At 40.4% G+C, this 26,284-nt stretch overlaps 1 protein-coding gene across 2 annotated transcripts; it reads right to left on the bottom strand.

Annotated features, from left to right (window-relative positions):
* Nucleotides 1–1,049: 1,049 nt before the first annotated feature.
* LOC141492804 (rho guanine nucleotide exchange factor 5-like) lies at nt 1,050–26,284 on the bottom strand. 2 transcript variants are annotated; one of them, XM_074193476.1, is made up of 16 exons: nt 26,209–26,276; nt 25,504–25,667; nt 14,629–17,809; nt 12,653–12,710; nt 12,072–12,136; nt 11,649–11,902; nt 10,178–10,338; nt 9,518–9,670; nt 9,102–9,231; nt 8,732–8,806; nt 7,868–7,957; nt 7,095–7,252; nt 4,667–4,828; nt 2,759–2,829; nt 2,184–2,288; nt 1,050–1,798 (listed from the first exon to the last, which is right to left on the bottom strand). In XM_074193476.1, the coding sequence occupies exons 2-16, from the start codon at nt 25,522–25,524 to the stop codon at nt 1,641–1,643; spliced, it is 4,842 nt and encodes a 1,613-aa protein (XP_074049577.1). In that variant the 5' UTR covers nt 25,525–25,667; nt 26,209–26,276; the 3' UTR covers nt 1,050–1,640. The 2 variants fall into 2 exon arrangements, with proteins under 2 accessions (XP_074049577.1, XP_074049578.1); XM_074193477.1 differs by lacking the exon at nt 25,504–25,667 and having other exon boundaries at nt 26,209–26,284.

Consider the following 26,284-nt stretch of genomic DNA (forward strand, 5'->3'; position numbering starts at 1 on the left):
GATTAAATAGCTGGTTTGAAGTCACACAGGACTGAAGTTAGATTTCCTTTTCATCCAGTGTTCTTTTTATGGTACCATGCTAGGTCCAGGTGGAAACAATAGAGCAATGTATTTAAAATAATATTAGAGATTGGGTGGATATGGAATATATTTTCTAAAATCTCAAACAGAAATCTGTGCATTCTGTCAAATGGTTTACTTTCATAGATGATATTTACTATCATTCAAGGTCTTCAAGAAGTGGTTGGATGGTTACTTCTCAGGACATTTTATTTCCTGCTACTGTTGATGCTTCACCCTCCAAGCCAGATCATTAGAAATCATGCCTGAGAGGAGCGAAGTCATTCAAGCTCAAGACACCTTCATCTTCACTTGGGTCATCCAATGCATATGACTGTATGGTATCCTTTTCATTAGCCCCTCTTTTTTAACCTCCTTTTTCCCTGAGAATGGAAATCAATTAACACTATGATTGCTTTTGGAAAGGACAAGTCAATGGATTACTCTATTGTTCCACTTACCATTAATTCTTTCACTAGCTGCTATGTGTTATACATCCCCCCCATCTCCCATTAGAATGTAAACTGCATGAGAGTAGGAGCCCTCATTTTTGTATGTGTATAATGTAGTAGGTACTTATTAAATGTTTATGATCCATTCATCCTATAAAGATAATTAATCTTTCAGGAAAGAGTGAAATAGAAGAGGACCATTGAATTCACATCCCACTCAGAAATTCTGTTATACTATGACATAACCATCACTGTCCATAATATAGTTACTAGTGCCCTCAAGAAGATGGGCCTGCAGGATTGTGTTGCTGGCATAATTCATAACTGAATCACGAAACAGATACATTCCTCAGGTCATAGCTGAGATAGAATCTCCCCAAATCCCTGGGGGAGTGACAGCAAGGCAAGAACCAATAGCTGCCATGACAATCTATGCTCACTGCCTACATACAGCCCTTCATGGTACCCAGGCTCAAATTGGCCTGGATTCCTCCCTGAAGGCCAGTTATGTTATGAATAATGCTAAGTGCTAAGGAGTATGAGAAAAAAATTTCAAAGTGCCAAGTTTATTAGAGTGAGAGAATTTCCTCCCCACAATTAATATAACAACATACAGCTTCCCTAAAGGCACCCTTCATCTCCTCCCCAATAATGCTGGTTCCCAAAGGAAAGGAAGGCTGAAAAAAATGATGGATTTTGAAACAAAGTATTGAAGCTCCGGCTTCAAATTATTGACCTGGAAGCATGGGGACCAATAAATTTCATAGAAGTGAAACCCCTTGGACCAAGTTCTAGAGTAAATCTCCCAGATAGGTTACATTTCCTTAATGATGGCTCCCAGAGTCTAGGTCTCACCTAAAATCCCTTTGCTTTATACCCTTATTGTGTTTATATATGGCTGTCTGTCTGTCTGTATTTTTATGTGTGTGTGTGTGTGTGTGTGTGTGTGTGTCTGTGGACATGCACAGCCACACATGCACCAATGGGCAATTAGTGGAAGCTTAAAAATCATTTTTTCTCATTTTTGTTTTCAGCCTTTCAGAGAGGTCCTGCTACAGAGCTGCAAGTGAAAGCTTTCCTGTAGAAGTATCATGTCCATGGGCCCAAGGTGATGACCCTGAGTAGCAGTTATCTTTGGCGTCCGACCAACTGTAGTTTGGCAGTCTTGACTCTACGTGCTTCTGAAAGATTCCGCTTTCGAACATCAGTGTTGGTGATGTACTCCACATATAACAAAGGGAACCAGCCCCTCTCCCCATCTGACAGTCTCATACCCTCCAGCCAACCTGGTGGGAAAAAGGGGGAGAGATGATAATGTGGGTATTGGGGAGAGGAATCACCAGGACCAGAACCTGGACAGCTTCTCCCTCATTCTCAGCCCTGGAATTTTTTCTCAACCACAGAGTTCCTCAAATGGAGGCCACCCAGCAAGGTGAATCATCCTTACCCCTCCCCACCCACTCTTTCAGACCTGAATACAAAAATATTTTTCAGTGGTAGAGTCCTCAGGCATTAAAAAAGTCTATTAGCAGGTCTACTAAAACCTGTTCATCTCTTAATAAACCTTCTCTATGAACAAATCTCTCCCTCCCTCCCTCCCTCTCTCTCTCTCTCTCTCTCTCTCTCTCTCTCTCTCTGTCCCTTATCCTCCTTCATATTCATTCTTCTTACCATCACTGCTCTGCTGAGTCACCATCACCACATCTGCTTTCTCCAGTGCCAACTCATCATTCTCTCGAGGTTTATAGGAACGTAGACACTGAACCTGTTGGGAGTCTAGAGAATAGAAAGTGTTGAGGAAGCAAAGAAATGGAGGTGGTTGTCACAGAGAGATGGTCAAAGATGGCTGAATCTTCCCCCTGAGGCCCTTCTCTGAGTCACCATCCAACCACCATCAGCATGCCCCCTTCCTTCCTCCCAGTAAAGAAATGTGCCAAACAGGAAGAAGGACAAGATTCATAATCATGCCGCAGACTCAGTCCTGATTGTGGTTTCTCTTTACTCTTTCTTAAATGGGCTAGATCTTTGAGCAGCTCTGAACTGCTGTCTGGTCCTTGTCTGATCCTCCAGGAATCTCTTTGCTACCCCATTCCTCTTGGCTTAAGGGGTCTTTTCATTTCCCTCTTCCCTCACCCCACAACCAGGATTCATCTTATACCTGGGTGACAGTTCTGTCTCTATTCCCACTTCTTACTTACATCCTCCCTCTAATTCTCCCTAGTTTTTACCAGCCCCCTTATCCTTACCATGACATTCCAAGAGGTCCAACTCCTCTCTTGGAGGAGCCAAAGCTGAGAGCCAGCGAAGCTTTTCACTCCTGAAAAAAAGAAAGTTGGGTCATAATTCCATCTGGAACATGAGGGTTGGGCATGAAGGAGAATTGTAATGAGAAGACTGGGTAAAGGGACAGTGGGAGGTTGTGAAGACTATTTAGTTAGAGGGTATAGGGTAACTTGTATAAAAATGCCCCCTGTAACTCTGCTTAGTTATAAGTTCAACAAATACTTGAGCCATAATAGAATTAGTCAGCTCCCAATTGCTCAATGTGATTTCCTTCCCATCTTCCTTTATGATTGTTCCTTCTGGCTGAAGTAATTGTAGTTAAACTTTCAATTATACATACATGGGCTATGATTTTTGTGGATTTCATATTTTTCTAGTCTTATTATCAACTTTGTTGACTACATAATTTTCTAGTCTTATTATCACTTATTTGTCTCTAAAATATATCCTGTGTTCCTGTTCATTTACGATATCTTCAGATCCTTGAATATATTTCAAATTTTATGCCTCTATGATTTTGTTCAAACTCTTCCATCCACTTGGAATGCCTTCTATCCATTTCTGCTTTCAAAATCTTGTCTATTAAGGCTCAGTTTAGATAAAATCTCATCCTAAAAATATCCTCTAATAACCAAAATGAATAACTTCTCTCTTCTTCCCCTGTAATGTATATTGGAGTTAATTTTATCTTAAGTTAGGAGATGATGCCTTATTTATCATTGTATCCCCCAAAGTTGCCAACATATAACAGGTACTTAACAAATATTTGTAAACTAAAGAAAATGTTGATTAATATGGACAATTTACTATAGTTGAATTGTTGCATGCTAGGGACTGCAAACTAATGCTATCATTTTTTTCTAAAGAGAAAATGTAATTTTAAAAATAGTATCTGAAAGATATCAGAAAAATTACAATCCATTTAAAGTACATTTTGGAAGGTTAGCTTGAACCTTCTGGATTATCCATGTCATTGTTTTTTTAATAATAATGTGGCTAATTGAGAGTTGATTGTATTAGTATTCCCAAAGAACTCTGGCAAAAATAATCACTAAACAAAGTAGATGTACTTGCTTTGGATCACCTATTAATGTAATATATTCCTATAAGACCAGTACTCCTATAATTTCCAAAATGAAGAGCATGTAGAATTATTATGTACAAATTGAAAGCCTATGCTGATCAAAGGGAACTGAGTGTATATAGCACATATGGACACCCAGAGAGCAAAGTCATTCCACAATAGGTTAAAGAGTCAAGAATATGCAAACAGTTTTCAAAAGAATGATTGCAAATTTTTAACAACTATTTGAAGGAATGCTCCAAATGATTAATAAGCAAAATGAAAGTCAAGATCTTTTACTTCACATAGCCAAAGGAAAAGGGAAGAGATGACATAAGAAGGAAGCAGTCAATATTTCAGGGGTTGTAGGATATAACTACAGTATTGGTGGAGCCTGAATTGGTTCCACAATGCTGGAAATCAACTTTGTTGGAGTTTCATAAAGAAAGTAAGATAAATGTCATACTATCTGACCTAGAGTAAACTGGTAAAAAAAAGGATATCAACAGTGAAAAGTAAGGGCTCATAGAAAACAAAATATTCACAAAAACACTTTTTATCATATAAAAAAATAGAAACAATATAGTATCCTCTTATTGAAGTTTACTGAAACAAGTGTGGCAGATGAATGCAACTGAATGTTATTGTGCTATAAAAAATGACTAGGATTGAAACAGAGACGTATGAAAGGTTTATATGAAATGATCTAAGCAACTTTGTGAATGCTCTTTAAATCAGCCCCTGCCTCATCACCCCTTCCTATTAATGCCCACTTTCCTTCCCTCCCAGTAACTGATCTCCATCTCACTGAGTCTCTGTACGAAAGAGGAACTCGGCCTGGTTTCCCTGTGTGTTGTGACGGAGAAAGAGGCGGAAGAGGTTCTTGTGTGGTCCATGCAGCTTCATTTCACACTTCTCCCCCCGAATAGATGAAAAGGGGGCATGATCAAATACCAGGAAGCGGTTACCCCTATAAAGAAATAAAGGCTGTCAATCTCATTACACTGACTTCATTCTTTCTCACAATTCTCAATCCCTCTTCTACAAACCTTCCCTAACCCAAAGATAATTGTATGATCTGCAGGATGGCAGTCATTTAACTAAACAAATTCCTTACTAGAAATCTGAGTCAGGATTAGTTTGGTTTGTACTTTTCCCCAGGGGTTCATCAACTCCACAGATCAAATGACCCCTGAAGTTAGGTCTGGGGTATCTTTATAAGCTCTGAGTCAACCCTATTCCCAACAAGATGATTCAGACTTAAACCATCCTTACCTCTCATTTCTAAGATCAGGCCCAAATTCAAAGCCTAAATTTAATCTATCAGTCAATCAACTAGCATGATGGAATACAAAGAAAGGCAAAACAAAGAAAAAATAAAGCAAACTAAAAATAATCCCTGCTCTCAAGTGGCTTATAGTCTAATGGTAGTGATAGCATGCAAATAATTATGTATGAATAAGTTCTATGCAGTATATGGTGGGGGAGTCTCAGAGGGGAAGATACTAGCATTAAGGCTTCTTTCATAAAGTAATCTTAAGCTAAGGTCCAAAGAAAGTCAGGGAAACTAGAAAGCAAAGATGAGGAGGAACAGCATTACCAGGCAAGAAGTACACTTAGTGGAAATGCTTTGTCAAGAGATAGAGTTACTTCAAGTGTAAGGTGGTAATAGTAGTGCCAGAGGAATAGGGAAGGGTTTAAAGGAGATGTTCTTTAGGTAGAAATAGCAGGACCTGGTGAGGAAGAAAAAAAATGAGATGTTAAGGATATTACCTAGGTTTTGAGATTGGATGACTATGAGAATGATGGAACACTCAATAGTCATAAGCAAGTTAAGAAGAGTTGAAGGCTTAGGGGTATAGATAATAAGCTCACTATTGGAATGTTAAGCATAAGATATCTATGGAACATTTAGTTATAGATGACTAATAGGCAGTTGGAGATATGAGACAAGAAATTAGGAGAGAAATTAGGACTAGACAAATAGCTATGAGAGAAATGTTCAGAGAGATGATAATTGAATGCATAGGAGTTGAGATCCTTAAGTGAAATGTTATATATAGAATGAGAACAGAAGAGGGTTCAAGACAGAACATTATGGAACACCATGGTTAAAGGATATAAAATGGAAGGGGATTCAACTAAGAAGACTGAGAAGAAGCAGTCAGATAGTTATGAGGGGTATATATTGTAGGAGTTTCATTCATTGCAAAAACTTAAGTTTTAGCATACCATATAGCTAAAGTTGCAAAGAGACTGAGAATAAAGAATGTACAGAAATTTATTGTTGATGCCCTTCTCAGGAAGATAGGGAGAAGAGATAAAGAATGATAACTAAAGGAGATGGGCATATCAAGTGAGGCTTTTCTGAAGATGGTGAAGACATATGCATGGTTAGAGGCAAAAGGGAAGCAACCAACAGACAGAGCAATTGAAGAATAGTGATACAGTAGAGATGATGATAGAAGAATGGTATTGAATGCAATCACTTGACAGTACTAAGAGAGTTTGTCTTGGCAAGAAGAACAGTCACTTCTTCATGTGAAACAGAAAGAAGGAAGAGTTAGTGGCATAAAGTATCTAAATGTGAGATGAGCTACAGGGGGAAAAAAGGGAGCTCTCTATTTCTTTAGTGAAATATAAGGCAACATTCTAAGTGGCTAGTCCAGGAGTTAGGGAGGAGAAGTTATGGAAAGTTTTGTTGAGTAAAAGAATAAATTGATTCCGGAATTACAGAAGATCGCCTTGATACAGTGAGGGCTTAATTGATTTTGGGTAATATAAATTTGCAGTGGACTAAGGCAGATCCCTGGGTTACCCTCTCCCCATCAAATAGAATCCTAGTGTCTCATGGTTCTAGAACAATGCAGTTTCAAGACCTTTCAGATCAAGATTGACTCAAAATGTGACTAATTGGAGGGGACCCCCTCCCTAATCTTGGGCACTACTGAGCCATTCCTAAAACCAATGAGGATGTAACCAATTGAATTTTTGTTCTTTAATAACTGAATTTTAGCTCAAAATTTTGACTCCATCACAAGAATTTATTTGATGCCTGTATCTCCTCTCTCTTTTATGCCTTCCCACAACACTATGAGTTACCAATAGGTCAATGAAAAGGATACATACTGGAATATGTCACCCTTCCATCTCTACACACTTCCCAGGTCAACTAAAGCAATCAAGTATGCCCCACAACCTAGTTTCCCTCCCTATCTTCACATCCAAACACTGACTCTCGAGGTCGTGATAACAACAGGCAGTCATTGAAGAGATGCAAGTGGACAGGTCGAGTAGCCAGTTTCCTCCGTAGTCCAGGTGCTACACTGGACTCAAGGGCAGTTAGCTCCCCACTCTTCACCAACCATCGTGACTGTGAGATCAGTGGGAAAATCTATGTAGAAGGAGTAGAGAGCAAGGGAATTGTCACAGTTAGGACCACAACTATATTCTTCAATTTTCTCTTATTTCCTCTATGCATATCCTAAATAATCATGCCACTTCCATTTTCCTTTTTCCAGTCACGCACACCTAGGGTCTTTCTCATACTCCCCCTCCACCCCCAACTAGATAGAGCACTGAACCCAGTATTTTGCTTGTTTGTTTGGTTTTGTTTTTGTTTTTTTCTTGGTGTTAATGGCAGGATGTTTCCATATTTGGGATTGAGGAGAGGGTAGAGAACTTAAATAGACATTTCAACCTGTTAACCCTTTCCAAAAGAGAAATAAAAAACATGAGGAAGAAAATTAGGGGCCTGCTTATAACCAGGAATTGAAGGATTAGAAATAAGCAATTTTATGACCAAAAGGAGGATTGGATAGAGTTGTGGGAAGATAAAAATATTTAAAATGGGGGTAAAAGAATTAGATCAAGTTAAAACCTAAAGATAAAGGTTTGTAGACTGGTACTTAAAAGATCATTTGGAAACTTAGAGGTCCAGATAGAGATTCAGGACTGGGTGTTAGAAGTTGGGAGCTGAAGGTGGCAGTGGGAGATTGTAGGGGCTTACTTTGCACTCAAATTCAATCTTCTGACTTAGATAGATCAGTTCCTCTGTCCATCGCATTCTCTGGACATTGTTATTGCAGTCTCTGATGAGCTAGAATTTGATCAAAGATAGGGAAACAAGAAGAATTACATGGATTAGAGAATTTGGCCTTTGACTTTGAGGTTAAGAAAATCCTCTGTCCCATAATCTGAAGAAATTCACCATCACAGTTTTTCATTAAAGAGCTAAAATTGAGTCCTTGGTTTCTTGTACTCTTTAAAATAGCAAGAAAAGGATAAGAGGTAAGAAATGAGGGTACATTCTCCTGACACAGGATCTCTGTGGTAGAAAGTCTTTTTCCCCCCACCTTGACTATTGAATAGGAAGAATTTGGTGATGGTAAAGAGTAGGAGTGTGTATAAGTCTGTATGTGTGTGTGTGGTGTGTGTGTGTGTGTGTGTGTGTGTGTGTGTGTGTGTGTATGTTTGTGTGTGTGTGTGTGTGTGTGTGTGTGTGTGTGTGAGAGAGAGAGAGAGAGAGAGAGAGAGAGAGAGAGAGAGAGAGAGAGAGACAGTCAGAGACAGATGTGATGAGATGTGATGAGAGGAGATGAAGCTTCATGGAATAAGAGAATGGCAAATGCAGAGCACAGAGAACTGGACTGTTTTATACAAGGACACTCAGTCTTGTAGCCTTGTTTCATGGAACTGGACAAGGAAAGAGATCTTTATGGGTAAAGGAGAGTTTTAAGTAGATTGAGTGTTCAGTTTCCTTTGTAAGTCAGGATAAAAAGGACTTAAGGGCTATTGACTTTCCATACTTTACTAGTCTTCAAAATCATGAAACTGTGGAAAGAGGTGAAATGAAAATTTAGGGAATACTCACCTCTTCCAAGACATGGTGTGCTTCTGTGGCCTCTGCTTCTTCTGGAGAGCCAGGCTGTGTCCTCTTAAGAATATTCTGTGGTAAAGGAATGCCATAGATCAAGGTAGAGATGTGGAAGAAGATAAGATAACATGTAAAGCAGTAAAGAGAGACTGGGAAGAAAGTCAAAGGTTGGGAGAGGACAAAGTGAGGCACAGACTATAGGGAAAAGTGAGATGGTTTATATCACTCCCAGAGTCAGGAGTGGTTTGAGATATGAGTGGTACACTGAGAGAAACTCAATAGGGAGACTAATTACTGAGGTTGGATCTTCAAGATTAAAGGATCCTGAAGTAGAATGGGGTCAGGGAGGAGAGGAACCCTAAATTACCTGGAGCAGTAGTTTGAGGCGGGTGATACGCTGGAAGGGCAGTATCAGAAAAGACTTTAAGGAAAGACGCTGGCAGATAGGGTCGCTTTCTAGCTTTTCTAGAACTTCCCGGAAATTGTTGTTGGTATTCCTGTTATCAACACAGAAATTTAGTAGACAGAAACAGAGAGGACAAATTCAAAGTAATGAGGACCACAGTGAAGGTCTCTGCCAGAAGGAACTGAGGTATGATATGGAAGGAATAGGGGGCATAGACATGCATAATTTGGAGGTCCTAGATAATTCTGGAAGCTCAGGGTTTCACAGTAAGCACAAAGTGTGCTGTTCACAAGCAGGTATAATTTGGAGATGGGGATTTGTTCAATAGGATTTTGAGGATGAACTATGCCAAAATGAAGCAAAGAAAGTAGTCTCACAGCAGGCTTTGGAAAGTGCGCTCCTGGTAAGTCTGGTTGGTGACATAAGGTAGGTAGACACGCCGGAAGGCAGGTTCATGGTTCAGGACTACATCACAAACATGGAAGCCAAAGATGTTGTGCTCGAAGTTCTCTTCCAAATCTGAGAGAAACCTGTGGTTCCCCCACCAGATGTGAGAAGTATGAGTTTGAACAGAGTGGTCAGAGTATTTATCCTATCCTGCCTTTCCTTAAGCTGCTGATTTCCCTCTTCCAGATTTATTTCTATTTCTTGGAGTCTTTCAGATATGTTGGAGGTCAATCCATTATTTAAATTGCTTCATACTTTGCTCTCCTCTCTGCCTATCTCTGGATGCATCCTGATCTTTGAGGAACAGTATGATATAAAAGGAAAAGACATTTAGTTTCAGATGTTGGCCCTAACATGTACTAGCAGTCTGACCTTGGGCAATTCATTTAATTCAGTTTTCTCTTCTGTAAAATATGTATAATAATAATTATGCTTCCTTTGTAAAATTTAAAGTATAATAAAAATTTGATCTCTTATTAAAGCCTCAAATTATTTCTATGATCAAGATAGGGAAACTTGCTAACTGGAAAGAACATTAATTTTTGCAAATCATTCAGGTATAGGAAGATTCTGGAGGAGGGAAATCTCACGTGGTGCTGACATCCCGCACATCTTGTAGACGAGAGAAAAGCCACTGGTGTTCCTGGTTAGACAGGGTACCCCGAAGCTGGGTTGAGAGCTGGAAATGGTCTACAGCCACATTAAGACTTCGCAGGTAGGAAGCTTCTGACATAATAAGTTCAAATTTGGCCTAGGGAAAGATGGGAAGGGACTAAGCAGAAAGGAAGGAAGCTGAAGAAAACCATCAACTGAGAGGGGGAAAATATGGAGTTGATAAGGAAGAAGCCTCTACCATTCAAAAATAATTCTATGAAACTGTCTTTCTTCCTTAAGATTGATTTCAAACAAGTACAAGTTTGAGAAGTTTAATAACCTTCCACATGAACCCAGTATACCAGAAATTAAGATAATCTGAAAACAGCTAAAAAGCCCCTTATATTGCTGTTGCTATTATTATCCTTAGATTACATTTGAGGATACTGAGGAAATCAGAGGGTAAGTGACATGCCCAGGATCAGGCAGCTAATAAGTGTATGAGACTGGATATGAACTCAGGTCTTTCTGATTCCAGGACAACCAAACTACTTCTGACTCACACAAATAATGTGACTTAATTGGCCAGCAATTACCCCAATGTACAACATTAAGATCATTTAATAAATACTTCTTGAATTGAATTCACATGTTCTTTAGTCCACAAAGAAGTAGCAGTTTGAGATTGAGTCAAGCAAAAGGAATCAATTCCATGACTACTCCAATCCAAATTCAGAAACCAAGATCAGACTTAGCCTATTAGGATGTCTTCTGCAGTCCAAATGTCAACTTCTGCAGAACTTTCCCAGGTCTTTTCACTGCTAGAGCCTTCCCTATAAAGGTTACTTTCCATTTACTCTGTATATGTCTTTCTTTGGTTTGTTTGTTTTTGTTTTTGTCAGGCAATGGGGTTAAGTGACTTGCCCAAAGTCACACAGTTAGTATGTATTGAATGTCTGGACCAGATCTGAACTCAGGTCCTCCTGACTCCAGGGCCTGTGCATTATCCACTGTCCATTTACGTGCCCCTATATCTTGTGTGTGTGTGTGTGTGTGTGTGTGTGTGTGTGTGTGTGTGTGTGTGAATACATGCAGTATGTATAAATTTATATGTATATATTTCATTCATTTATTTATATGGCATCTACCTCATTGAAATGTAAGCTCCTTGAGGAGAGAGTCTCTATTTGTATTTCTTTGTATCTCAGTGCTTAGCATAGACCCTGTCATATCATAAATGCTTTATAAATGTTTCTTTTTAGATAAATTGATCATGAATTGGCAACTATAAGAAGAGAATCAAAAGGAAGATGTTAAGAGCTTGAACATAATCTCAGATTCTTCCGAGAGGATATCTCCATTAACCTAAGGGATGGGGATTTTGCTCCAGTGGGTTAAGAGCAGGAGGGGGGATGATATAGATCTTTGTCTCCACAGCCCCTAGCCCCCATCCCAATCCTCCTTTACCTCCTGAAGTTTTTGGTTCTCATGAGTCATAGAATGCAGTATAGTGCTGTTGCGCACTCGGGGGATGTCCTGCCATAAAGAGGCACTAGAAGCAATGGAAAGGCGCTGAAGATAAGAGTCTGAGGTAAGTGGAGACTTTCGGGGTTGGCGAGGTGAAGCTGGACTAGAGCCTTCACTCAGACTGTCTAGCCTCTGTTGGCTTTGTATCTCTTTGTTTAGAGCCACATCACTATATTCCTGGTAAAGCAGGTGGGCTAGAGAAAGGGAGCATAGAAAGGAACAAGAGGAGAAAATGGGATATGGTTAAAAAGAAAAAAAAAACACAATACATTTAGGATGAACTCATTAAACTGATTCTGAATTGAATTTCAACTCTGACTCCCACGACACTCATGTCAGCCTGCAACATCTCAAAGTACTCACAGGAATTGATGAACTTGGAACAGCGCCTGGCGACACTACCCATCACTTCCCTTGGTTTCTTCTCTCTGTGAGGTAGAGATGGTCTATGGGTCGTTGATATCATTAAGAAGAGACATTCACTGGGTGGATGGGCCAGCTCGACATTATGGTATTTATATTTGTGTGATACAATTTATTTGCCCTCTCCTTAAGTACCATATGTAAGCTATACTGAAATGGAATATGGGTCTCTTTAGAATGTTTCTGAAGACTTTGAATCCAACAGAGTATTTTCATTGAGATAGTTCATAGGAATAGGACTTGGGGGGAAAGGGTTAGGTAGACTTACCTTTAAGTCCAAGGATTAACCTTTGTTTAAATGTTTCCTTTAGAACCCTGGTATCAAAAATTTACCTCTTCCTTCAACTAGGGTTGATAGGGATATTGAGAATTTTGAGGACTCAGAAGGAAGAATATCTTCAGCTTCTGGACCTTAGTCATCCACACACTAAGATTGTGAATGAGGTTTCAGTACCCTGAAGAAAGAGGATGTGTAGATGTATATGTTTGGGGAAAGGAAGGGTTTTCTGGAAAGAACTCACCGAAAAACAATTGTGTCTGGGTGACAGGAATGTTTTTCCATGAGCGGGGCTTCTCCATCTAAAAATAGAAATGGGAAAAATTACTCAGGTTACAGGGATTCCAGGACAAAATTTCACAACAAAACAGTACGGAGTTAAGGTCTATATACAAGGGAGATACTGTTTTTAAGTGATGCCAAAAAGCCCACTAGTTAGGGATGTGTGAGAGGGTATACTTGCACAGGTCTGAATTGAGTAAGAAGATTACTGGGTTCCCCCTGCCTCAAGACTCAGACATAGACACAGACACAGACATAGACAGAGACAGAGACAGAGACAGAGACAGAGACAGAGACAGAGACAGAGACAGAGACAGAGACAGACAGACAGACACACACACACACACACACACACACACACACACACACACACACACTACACTTTGGGGATTCCTATTCAGTTATAGGTTGAACCAGATGACAAAGGAAACCTATTCCAACTCTGAGATCAAATAATCTCAATATTTATTAATTTCCAACAAGTAGCCATCTAGACCTGTTTGAAGTTCAATTGTAATGGGAAAGCTACTTACAAAAATTCTTCTTCAAGACAAAATACAAGATCCTGAGGATTAAGAAAAGAAGCAAAGAGAAGCCAAGTGTTATGTCTGAGGGAATGAAGAAGAAAACCAAGGATACTGTAAGGGACAGAGATTTGAACTAGGATGAAGGCAAACTTAGTAAGAAGCACTTTGGAAAGGAAAAGAGAGGAAGAGAGCCAGATAAGTACTTTTACTTCTATATTGCTATGAGAATAAGGAAAACTCAAGTGCATTGTACACTGGGAATGTCATTGGTAAGTATCACACAAATATAAATACCATAGTGTTGAGCTGGCCCAAATGAAGTCCCTAAGGTATTCAATTCACCTAAATACCTCTGGGGTGGTTAAGGAGATGAATTATGTTCTTTATTCCCTGGGGTTTATAGGATAAAGAAACCATGGAAATTGAAGAGAGGTTTGGGCTCATGACAAATGGGAAATTGGTCAAATAGCAGAGAGGAAAAATTGGATCAAAACTGAAGAATAGAGGAATGAGAAGGGAGTTCTGATTCACTTGAGCCAGAATCAAAGAAGGTGAGATATCATGTGTGTTCTAGGTAAATTAAAGGTGAAAAATCAAAGCTATCCAAGACTAGGATTAGAACCTGGGGAGATCCCTATGAAAGAGGACCTGGTTGGGTGACAGGGGTTAAGCTAAGTAGTGCAATAGATAAAGCATTTAGTCTATAGTCTAGGAGACAAGTAAAATCCAGCCTCCCATACTTCCTGGATGTATGACCTTGAACAAGTCATTTAACCACTATTTACCTTAGCTTCTTCATCTGTAAAATAGGATCTACCTCCTGGGGTTGATTTATGAGATAATGTAAAGCATTTAGGTTCATATTTTACTTCACATAAGTGCTATTAAGACCTGAGTGGGGGGCATCTAGGTGGCATAGTGAATAGAACACAAGCCCTGGAGTCAGGAGAATCTGGGTTCAAATCCGGCCTCAGACAATAATTCCTTGTTGTGTGACCTTGGGCAAGTCACTTAACCCTATTGTCTTAAACAAATAAAAATAAAAAAACCTCTTGAGTGTCATAATTTTGTGGGTTGGGAGCTGGTAAAGGAAGAAGCTAAAGATCATGTGAGAACAGAGAAAAGGTATTGAGGATATTCTTAAAAGAGACACAGGGAACCATAAAGTCATGGGAAATGGGATGTGAGAACAAGAAACATGTGGTAGAACACATGGGACTATGAGGAAAAAAAGGCATAAGACAAAAGAGGACAGAAGGCTATATTAGGGAAGGAGGTCTCAATGAGACCTGTGGTATTTTCTTTAAACACCTCCCCTCCACCCCCACCCACCAACCCCAGCACATGCCTCTTCAAATCCACTTCCCATGACTGGTCTAATATTTAGGATGAGGATCTTTGCATCACTCACCTAGGGGATCACCAGGGAAGACAGATGGTCTGCGCAGGCCTTGCCGGTTCCATCCCTTGGATTTGTTCTGTCCCTCAGTAGGGCTCTCCGAGTGCTCATCACTTACTTTCAAAAATTTCCCAGGATCTTTCCTGTGGGGCCAACTGGATGCTTTCTCCAAAGGTGGATGTTTAGTTTTCCCTGATGACCGCCCATGGCCTCGATGTGATCTCCGGGATGCATTGCCATCTCCCTGAAAAGTTCCTCTGCTCAAAGTCCTCCTGATGAGGGTTTCAATCCCTTCTGATTGCCCATGTTCATTCTGAACTCTTTCCAGGGTAGAATGGTGTGGTACTGGGTCCTGGGTCATGGAAGGGGTTGGGGAAGAAGGACTCAGACTAAGGAGGTTGATCATGTTACTGAAAGCCAGAGGCAGAGACATCTCACTTTTCCTGCCAGGAGAGGTCAAGGAATCTGTCGACCTATCTGTAGTTGGAGGCCAGGAGGTACGTCCAGCAGAGAGAGGAGAAGGGACTTCCCAGTTCCCTCCAGGCATTTTGGAGGAGCCAGATTTTGACCTCAATTGATCTCCTACATTCACAATTGTCCCAGGAGTACTGTTGCTTCTCCACTTAGCCTTTGGAGGTAGTGGAGGTGGCTTGGTGTCAGGTTCCAAAATGGGAAGAGGAGGAAGAGGTTTGTTTTTCTTACTTAGCGTGGTAGAGGTGAGAGTATGGTGGGGTGGGAAAGTGGTTGGGGTGGGGGGTAGTGGCTTATTGTACCTCAGCCTTGAATTCTGAGTATGGTGGGAAGTGTCTGTGACTGGAGGAGAAGGCAGAGGTCGGTTCTGTCTTGTCTTTACAGGTAGAGAAGGTCCTTCAGGGGAGCTGGGTAGTACTGAAGCTAAGTCAAAGGTAGGAGGATGGCTATGTCGTTTTGGAGCAGGAGGTTTCCTGTCACATAGCACCGCCAGGGGAGAATGACTATGCTGTTCCCGTAGTGGGAGGGGTGGCAGCAGTTCATGTTTTACCATGGATGAGGAAGGAGGGGAACCATGGATAAGTCCCCCTGAGATGGAAGTTTCCATTTGTCTATGGGTGGTACCAGGCTTCTCTCTATTTGGGGTGAATCCTTGAAGATGGCTCAAGGAGGAAGGGTCAGGAGAGGGCTCTAACTTAGCCTCCCCCTTCCTTCCTGAGATTTCCACACTGTGAATGGCAGACTCAGAGCACCTCTGAGACATGTCTGAGTGATGCAAGGAAGCTGGAATCTGGGCCAGATACTGAGGCTGCCCTCCCCCATAGGAGCTTGGAGCAGGATTACTCTCATGGTACTGGATAGTTCCCTCATAGGATTTGGGGAGGTTTCCGATGTTGGCCCAATCAGAATTGGCATGTGGTACCAGGGGAGCTTCTTCAGGAAAGGGTATGTGGATAATGTTCGAGGCAGCAGTAGGGTCCAAGTAGTGAAAAGAGAATTCTTTGTCAATGGAAAATGATCTAGAGAACTCTGGTAAATCATATGGGAGTGAAGAATCTCTTATAGGAAAGAAGGTAGAGGGGCAGGAAGATGAAATGGTTGAATTGGGATCTACTTTGGTCGAACTGAAAGGAGTTGAGATTTCTGTCCTAGGAGCTATAGCAATTGGTTCTGGAGGTGTTGGTTTCTTCCCCAAACCAGGAATTGCTCCATCCCCTAGATCATACTCTTCTTCCCCATTATTTTGCTCTTCTTCTTTCTCAGAATCATTTTCAAAGAGACTGTGGGGAGAAATGGATTGAGATTCTGATGACTCCTGTCCAGGTCTCAGAACAGAGTCTAGGCAGGAAGAGTACATGGTGAGCTGACTAAAAGACTCAGTTTTTATCCCTTCCTGAATCTCAGATCTTATGACAGTGGAAACAGGGTCTCCTGGGAAAGAGTCCCATGAAATATCAGAACCTGGGACAATTTGCATCACTGGGAAGGAACCGTGATGTTTTCTGATCTCCTCATTCTCATTTTGCCTTACCATTCCCTCCATCTCCAACCTTTTTCCAGTCACATTCTCCTGTTCTTCTTTACCTCCCTCCTCTTGCTTCCACTGCTCCTCTATAGTTCCTTGTTTTACCTTACTTTCATCTATTATCTTCCCCTGTTTCCCATCTAACTTTTGGTTCTTATCATAACTATCTGCCTTTCCCTGATCCTCAACCAGCCCATTTCCTTGAGTTCTTTCCTCTCCTCCTTTCCCATGACTGTGCTCCACATACTTATCTCCTGGGTACCTTTCATGTCGATTATTATCTTCAACCTCACTAGCAAATGTCTTTTCTTCTCTTTGTTTTTGTAGAACCAAATCAACCTGTCCTTCTATATCTTCCTGTCCATGTTCTCCAATTTGTTTTTGGATATATGTTTCCACCCTCAGTTCCTGCTTTCCTGAAAGTCCATCAGTCCTCTCCAGTTCCCCCTGATTTTCTAGGTCCCTCTGTTCCTGTTTCTCCTGTTTTCTTGAATCCCTGATCTCCTCTTGTCTCTGACATAAGAGCCCTTCTTGCCCGCCATTTTCCTTCCTTTCTTGAGTCAGGGGCTCCCCCTCTTGCCAGGCAACTCTATTTTGTGCATTAAAGATCAGATTGTTGGGTTCTTCTGAAGGAGAATAGGGCCTAACTTCAGTGGAGGAGGGAGGAAAGATTTCTTTTTTCACTACCTCACTGGCTTCTGACTTTTCTATTTCCTTCAGAGAATTAGGGAGCTCTGGACAATATTCTACCCCAAACTTGCTACTTATTTGATTGGGGATAGGGCCAGTATTCAGGCTAGCAACCAAGGTAGTGCAGACAGAGGTCTTTGTGTTAACAAAAGATGCATGTCTTTCTTGGAAGCCCTGTGATGCTAGCCCTGAAAGTCTCTGAACTCTTAACTCTGCAAACACAGCATCTCCAGAGTCAGAATCCAAAGATGGAGAATATTCTAGGGATGGAGGGGATAGTGTCTCTTCAGTTGTGCTTGGATTGGTTAGATCTCTCTGTTGAACTCCAAAGACATCATCCTCAGGGCTCTCCCAGGCAGGGTACTCAGTCTCTGCTGCTTCAGGCTCTGAATGAGGGATACAACTATTCTTCATGAGGGATGCTGGAAAGTTGTGGAGTTCCTCCACAGCAGAAGTTGGGGTAGAAGCTCTACGAGGAGGCCCTTCAGCCTCCATCAGGGCTGATTCCTAAAGAGAAAGAAAGGTCAATATTTTCCAATAGAAACTAAAGTTGTGGAAGCCCATGCTGTTTTTAACTATCTGAGTTTCGTATCAATTTTGCTTTGGATGTACATTTACACTTGCATAGAGAAACTCAGAGGAGGAAATTTCCTCTGCCACTGCTATACTTCTACAACTCACAATCTTGCAGAATTACCTCTGGCAATGGGAGGAGGTCAACTGACCTGCCCAGTCAGTTACTGACAGAGTCAGTAGGTGTTAGAGGTGGTTCTCAAGTCCAAATTATTCTGACACTAAAACCAGCCTCTGAAATGCTGCCTTTCTTTGGAACCATAGGGAAGAAAGGAGACATCTGTTCTCTGTTCCTTGAATGGTCATTTTTAAAGGCTACAAGTATCTCACAAAGCATATCTTCATCATCTAATTCACAATAGAAGTATTCACATCAATCATATTAATTTCCTCCTACCCATTTTCCAATAAAAATCCTGTTCCCTCCCTGCAATTCCTCTATTTCAGACTCTGCTTACCTCTTGCTAAAAGTATTATAATAATTTCCTGTTTTCTTTCTATTTCCAATCTTTCTATTCCTTCCTCTGATCCATTCAAAACACAGCTACAACAGTACTCATCCATTCCAGTTAAGTTTTAATTAAGAATCTTCAATGGTTCCTCATTTCCTAACACTCAAACTGATTATTCTGTCTTTTAAGGCTTCCTAAGATCTGAATCTCACTTCACTTTCTCAGCTACTCATCCCTTTCATGTCACCCTATGCTTCACTTAAATTGGAGAGCTCTCTGGACAGAGTCTGAATTTTTTTGCCCCAGAATCATTGTTCACAATATCCCTTCCACCTACCTAAGACTTTTATCTGCCAACTGTCTTCTAAAATTTTATCTTCAAGACTTAGACTTAGTTCAAATATCTTTTTCTTATTTTTCCCCAGTGACAGATGATCTGTCATTTCTACGAATCTTCATAACATGTTAGTCATCTCTTCCCTATGGAATTTATCATTATTTACCTTGTCATTGTATATTTGTGTACCTGTGTCCTTGATGAGACTCATCAGTAATTTTATAAGGCTACAGAGTCATTTAGAATGATGTCTGTGGCTTATGCACCCATATGACCCTCCATATAACCCAATGCAAGGTCTTGTACATTTTAGATACTCATTTAACAACTGTTGGAACAATAACTAAATGAATCATATGGACAACCATATATACTTGGATAGGCAGCAGTGTACCACAGGTCATTCATGGCTACTTGTGTCCCTATCCATCCAACAGGCATCATGTGTGAAAGACAAATGTAAGTAACCACTCATACTATTTAGCGCAAGTGGATATCTACCATCTAATATTTAATTTAACCACCTATTATGTGCAAGGAGACACACTGGGCTGAATATAAAGGAACAAAGTCAAAAATATGAGTTCTGAAAGCATTTCATATAATCTTTTTTTAATACTTCATTTGAATGGAATTCTTGTATTTCTGCCTTTGCTTATTGTCTTGAACCTTGCTTGAATTCCATCACTCTGGAGGAAAGTTTCAAAGCTTCCCTTGGACAGAGGGTCTCTTGACCTCAAATTTTCCTGTACTTTCTTAATTGATTCACTAGTAAAATTTAATCATACCTTTAAGAACTAAATAACAGTTAAGTATTATATTATTATATCAGATTCCTAAAGCCATTATCAGATATACTAAAAACCTTAGAATAGAGAAACCAGAGAATCTGAGACTTTCCTGAGAGTCCAAATAGCAGGGCTAATTGAGCATATCATTGACCAGAGCAAGAACCACTTAGGGGATTTTAAATACAGGGTTGAACATGGTTGTACAACCTTCTCAGGCTAGCTCATACTTGAAAGTTAACTTTGCTCACCCAGTCTGCCAGCTCCCTGCCCAGTGAGGACCGGACACAAAATGACAAGCCTCGTCTACCAAACAAACACATATAGGTTAACAGGACCCTGAGTAATTAGAAATATGACTTTGTATAATCATTAGGCAGAACTATATCTATCCAACAGATAGCATCACCAATGCAGATAACAAGGGCCCATCTTCCCTCTCAGTGAGCTTGCGTGATGCACAAAGTTTCAATCAGAAATATTGGAGAGTTCATATTCCATAGCCAGTTCTGAGGCACCATTTGTAACAGCCATATAGCTATATCAACAGCCAGAAAGACAGATAGACACTTATTAGATAATGGGTAGAATCTGGTCTCTGTCAATGTTACAGAAACATCATATGATATTGTCCCATTCAATCCACTGATATCATATGAATATAATGACTGATGATTTTTGTCAACCCTATATGGTATAGCTCTTTTATCCCATCAGAGAATCAATCAATACACATTTATTATATGTTTAAGGTATTCTAGGTATTTTCAATACTGAGGTGTTGGATTAAAGAATTCAAAGACAAAAAGGAAATAATTTTTACTATCAAAAAGTTTCCATTTTATATAAAGAGAAATATACTCATAAAAATATAGACAAAAATAAATGCTGAATATCATATTAATAAAAGTCTGAAAAAATCTATAGTTTGGGGTCAACTGTGTAATAAGATAGCCAAAAAAAAGGTTAATGCAATCCTTGGGCAGATGAAAGAGAGGAATAATGATGGAAAATAGGAGAGAACAGACTTGCTCTACTCCATTATGACCAGACCAGATCTGAGCCATTGTGTTCTATCTTGGGCATACTAGTTTAGAAAGTGCACTGATAAGCTGAAGAGCATCCAAAGGAGAGCACCGAATTGGATACAAACCTTGAGTTCAAAATATAAAAAAAAATCATTAGAATGTGAACTTTAAGGGAATGTACTTTCTCACTTTTAAAATCCATTAGACCAATACCAAGAACAGAACTTGACATATTGTTGTTAAATCATTTCAGTTGTGTTCAACACTTGGGGAACTCAGTTGAGGAGTTTTGTTGACAAAGATCTGGAGTGGTTTGTCATTTTCTTTTCCAACCCATTTTACAGATGAGAAAACCAAGACAACCAGGGTTAAGAGGCCTATCCATGGTCACATGGCTAACAAGTTTCTGAGGCCAGTTTGATATAGAGTAGATACTTAATAAATACTTGTTGACTGATGTCTGAAAACTAGGATTTATGTAGAACTTTAAGGTTTTCAAAGTGTCTTACAAATAGTATCTTTTTTTTTATTCTCACATGAATTCTGAGAGGACATATAAGGATTATCCTAATTTTCCAAATGGGAAAACTGAGGGAGACAAGTTCATTGATGTATCCTGGGTCACATAACAATAACAATAACTAACATTTGTATAAAGTTTACTGTGTGCAGGTGCTGTGCTAAGTGCATTATAATTATTATCTCATTTGATCTGCCCAACAATCCTGGGAAATGGGTGCTATTATTATCCCATTTTACAGATGAGGAAACTGAGGCAGACAAGTTTAGTGACTTGTTTGGGGCCACACAGCTAGTAACTGTATGCAGCAGGATTCAGACTCAGGCATTCTTGACTCCAAGTCCAGCACTCTTTGCACCATATCATCTAGCTGCTTCTAAGGATTGATCAGGTGAAGAAATCAGGGGTATTTAACTTGGAGAAGAGAATAGTCAAAAGTAGGACAAAATTATGGTCATGTGAAGACTTAGCCTTGTTTTACTTGACCCTTGAGGGGAGAATGGATGGACATTGCAGTAAAATTCAGGCTTGATGGAAAGGGAAACTTCCTATTGATTAGAACTGGTTATAGGAGTCAAGAGACAATGGTTTCCTTTAACTGAAGGGCACATACAAAGGCTGGATGATCACTATTCCAGGGAATTATATTAGGCATAATTTTTTCGATTAATACATTAGATTAGATGGTTGGCAAGATCCCTTCCAACTGGAAAATTCTGTATTTTTGTGAATCCAATCAATCTGGTATACTATATGTGGCAGAGTTCCCATTTACTCCATAGATGCTATATGAAACAGTAGAAATCAGTTATATACACTACAGCACTGAGTCTTTATTTAATTCTTTACATCATTGTTATCCAGTCCTCTGTGGGTTACATGGACTCTATCCATTCCATTATCACCATTTTGTCCCAAACCTAAGCACCAGAAAGTTCTTTATGTCCCTTATTTTTTATCCAGTTCAATTATACATTTATTATGTGAATTACAAAGGTTCTGAGCAAGGTAGGGGTGCAGTGAATAGAGCACCAGCCTTCAAGTCAGAAGAATCTGAATTCAAATCATGCCTCAGACACTTGATAATTTAATAGCTGTGTGATCTTGGGCAAGTCATTTAATCCTGATTGCCAATCCAGGACCATCTCCAGTCAGCAGATTCATATCAGCCCACTGGACCCAGATGGCTCTGGGGGAGAAAGTGAGGCTGGCGACTCAGCACAGCACCCCCCTCCATTCAAATCCAATTCACTTGCTTGTCATGTTATCACCTTCTTTGTTGTTATAGTCTTCTTTACGAACATCATCAACATTACAAAGTGTCTATCTATTCAATATATATTGGAATTGAAAAAAAGACCTGTTTCTATTACATGCAAATCTATGTATTTATGCATATATGTATGCCTGCCTCTCTCTGTCTCTCCCTATCTCTCTCTGTGTGTGTGTGTGTGTGTGTGTGTGTGTGTGTATGTGTGTCTGTCTGTCTGTCTATCTAGCTAGCTATAAGAGGCCTTAGAGGTCAACTAATCCACTGAGATATATCCTGAGACTTGTCTAGGTTACACAGTTAGTGACGGGTAAAATATGGACTCAAGCTCTGTGACTTTAAAGTCAGTTTTATTAAATGGTGTCTATATACCCCCTAGAAACTAGAATAATCCCTATCTGAAGGCACTTACAGGGATTCTTTTCTTACCATTTTCCAAACATATTATGATATGGGCTCTATAAAGTCCAGAGAATTTCACCTGGGTATGGCAAAACTGCAATCACACTATCAACACTGTATGTCCCCATGTTCCTGAAGACCCTAGAAACATAGGCTACCATTCTATCTTAGAAGACACCATATCTGAGATGACATTACTCATTTCATACATATTAGGAGTGTCCCTAAGCATATGAAGTCAGTGAAAGTGACTTGATTACTATTAACTTGCAGATATCACAAAACTGGAGTTCTTAGCCTTTTTTTGTATCATGGATATCTTTGGCAGTTTATAAAGTCTAAGGATCTTTTCTCAGAATAATGTTTATAAAAGCATAAAATTAAATATATATATATATTATTCATACATATATATTTACAATGAAATCAGTTATATTGAAATAATGATGTATTTTTTTCCATCTAAGTTTATTGATCCCTTCCCCCCCTCCATGAAATTTATCAGTGATCCTCCTGAGTTGGTGACAGGGGAGGTGGATCTCAACTTGAGAGCTCTGACAAAAAGTACATTCACTCCAATAACACTATAGGGGGAAAAAAGTTTCTTTTCCATAGATCTTGGGTGATATATCACTTATCTACCTTATAAGCACCTATCTTGTATCCAGCCTATTAGATATTTTGTGTTGATGTGCCTCTAACTACCTCATAAAGATCATGTGTAATGGGATATCCATTTATTCTGTATAATATGTGACAACTCTTAACACAATGTGATATAATCCTTTCCATACATATCACTTATGAAATTCATACCAAAGACACCAAAGGTTTCCTTATAGGTACCATATACGACACTTCTTCAAATCTGTCCCTGTAGTGTTTAATAGACAGGGTCATATTTTAGACAACCAGGTGACCTGTTTCACCAGGATAAGTATGCCCTCCACAAGCACAGGTTATATATTCTCTTTGGTTTGCAGTTAAATGTGGTGGGGATTGAGGAAAGGATAATCACCCTGATGGCCAGACTGGGGGAAGGGTAACCCCTTGATGGCCAAACTTCTAATGATGAATCTCTTCAGTCTTTAGTGGAGATGATGCTTGGAAGATATTCCACTTTTGGAGTTTGCAAGTGAATGCTTTTCCCTAACATGATGGAATCTTTCAGATATTGTGATTAGCTAGTGTAGCCTCTAAGAACCCAAGTTATGCCCCTATCTGTATGAGGCAAAGTCTTCAGAGTAGGGCTCTAATGGAAGACAATAACTACACAACCCAGATTTTCTGGAACCACACCCACTTACAAGAAAACAGGGTGTACATTTATCAGCTGCAAAAAAAAAATATCCTTTTTCTGGCTATATATCCTAATTATAAATGGCTGATGATTGATTGATGGTCACAGTACCCAGAGAAAACAAAATGATAGCCATTACACATATCATAGATATGATATACAATGTATATTTACTTCTCAGACCCAAGTGGCAAAATATCATAGAAACAATATAAAATTGTCCCATTTCATTCTATTATATATATATATATATATTTACAAATATACTTTATATGTCACATTGATCATTATAACTATGGTGCCAAGGATGACTTTATTTACATGTTCTCTTTTCTATTAGAATATAAGTTTCTTTAGGGCAGGAGATTGTCTTCCCTTTGATTTCTTGTACTTATACAATGACTGGAATATAGTTAGTGATATCTTAGTAATGCTTACAGACTGGTTGGTTGATTTATCTCACAGACATTTTATATACCACATAGTTATATACTTCTCCCCAGTAACTTTCATGAAATACTGTATTTAACACTGCTGGATTTATCTACCCATGATGGCCTTGACACTCTATGAAATAAGCCCCCCACCCACCCGGCATCTGACATATGCAACCTATCATGTTCATCTGCAAACCTAGATTTATCTGAATTTACCACACTGTCCAAGTCTTGAAGGTGAATCCTGCTGAACCAGCCTGCCTGGTCCCCAGTCAGATCCTGACACAGCCTTATCCACAGGCAAACACTGATAATACGAATCCTTCCACATCTTGGGGACATTCTGATCTAACCCTCTTCTGAGCCAGGATCTATTGTATTTCTACAATCCTCTATCCTCAAGCACACTTCATACCTGCAATGCTGAACTATTCCCCTCGAAGCATCCTTTTTTCACAACTTTCCTGGGCTTGAAGAGGGATTATTTCTATTTGGAACCCCTAAGATGATTTAACTAACTGGTTGCATGTTAAGGCCTGGGCCAGAAGTCCCTCCTTATCTGAGGTGCAGTATTAGCAGGAAGTTTGGGATATAGGCAACAGGGGTACAGAAGGGGCAAAGTAGTGAAAGTGTTTGGAAAGAGTATAGTATCAATTAATGGATAGAGTAGGAAATAGGTAGTAGGGGCACTGAAGAAAGGGCAAAATAGTGAAAGGTATGGAAAGAGTATAGTGTCAATTAATGGATACAGTGGTGTCAAGAAGACCTGGGTTCAACTCTTGACTCAGACACTTACTTGCCATGTGACCTCCCTGTGCCTCAGTTTCCTCATTAGTAAAATGAGGGGATGGATTCCATCATCCAAAAGGTCTTTTCCAACTCCTAATGTATGATCCTTATGATCTAGGGAGAATATTAAAATAGCTATCCCTATCTCAAACAAGACCTTACTTAAGAGTGCAAAAGAAGGCACCAGACCGAAGGGAAGCAAAGGAGGAAGGAAGTCAGAAACAGAAATCCTCCTCCCACTCCCACCACTACCTCCTCCTCCTCTTCCTTCTCTCAATTTCTCGGGGCTAACAGCACAACCTTACCTGGCCAGAGTTCACTTTCATGAAGCAGGAGGAGTTATGTGTCTGGAAATGAAAATCCAAGGCCAACTGTAGGTTGAGTGCTGGACACTTGGCAGGCTTATTGGCCCACGGTGTCTTCTTGGAAGTGGGCTACTGAGTAGGCTGTTATGCTTCTGGAGATGAGGCTTTGGAGGAAGTGCATTTTGGGAGGAGCTTCCAGAACTTGGATTTGGGGAGGGGATTACAGGAGGGGGAGCCTCTCATTTCTAGTGGAAGCATCCTTAGTGAGAAGCTAGGTTGTGTTTGTGTGTGTCCTGGGGATTTGGAAGGAGGTCCCAAGTGTGATTGCGGGCAAGGGGATGGCGTGCTTCGGGGCGTCCCTATTATGGGGGTGAGCTCTCTAGTTTCTGGGGCCCCGGGTTCCAGGTAGATGCCCTGATTTCTGGGGCTGCAGGGGAGTGAGGAGGTCGGCGTCGGGCCACCATTTCGGAGCTGGGAGCCGCGGAGCACTTTCCTCCAACTGGAGCTTTTCCTTTCCGTTCCCCAAGGGACTCACTCACACACCTCAAAGCTCCTTGCCTCTCTGCCCAGCCCCCCATTTCCGGAGTCTGCTCCCTGGGACCCAGCTGGGAAGGCCTCCTCTCGCCACCCTTCCCCACTCCCCCAGAGGTCCCACCGGAGCTCAGCCCGAGCAGGGGGCAGGGGGCAGAGGAGGAGGGCACCCACCTGGTCAGTGTCACATGGTCCGGGCTTCTAGGTAGAGAGCTCGCCACCGGGGTCCCCGCTCCTGCCCGCAGTCCCC

This window comes from Macrotis lagotis, chromosome 7 (genome assembly GCF_037893015.1).
Source record: "Macrotis lagotis isolate mMagLag1 chromosome 7, bilby.v1.9.chrom.fasta, whole genome shotgun sequence".
Lineage (NCBI taxonomy): Eukaryota > Metazoa > Chordata > Mammalia > Peramelemorphia > Peramelidae > Macrotis > Macrotis lagotis.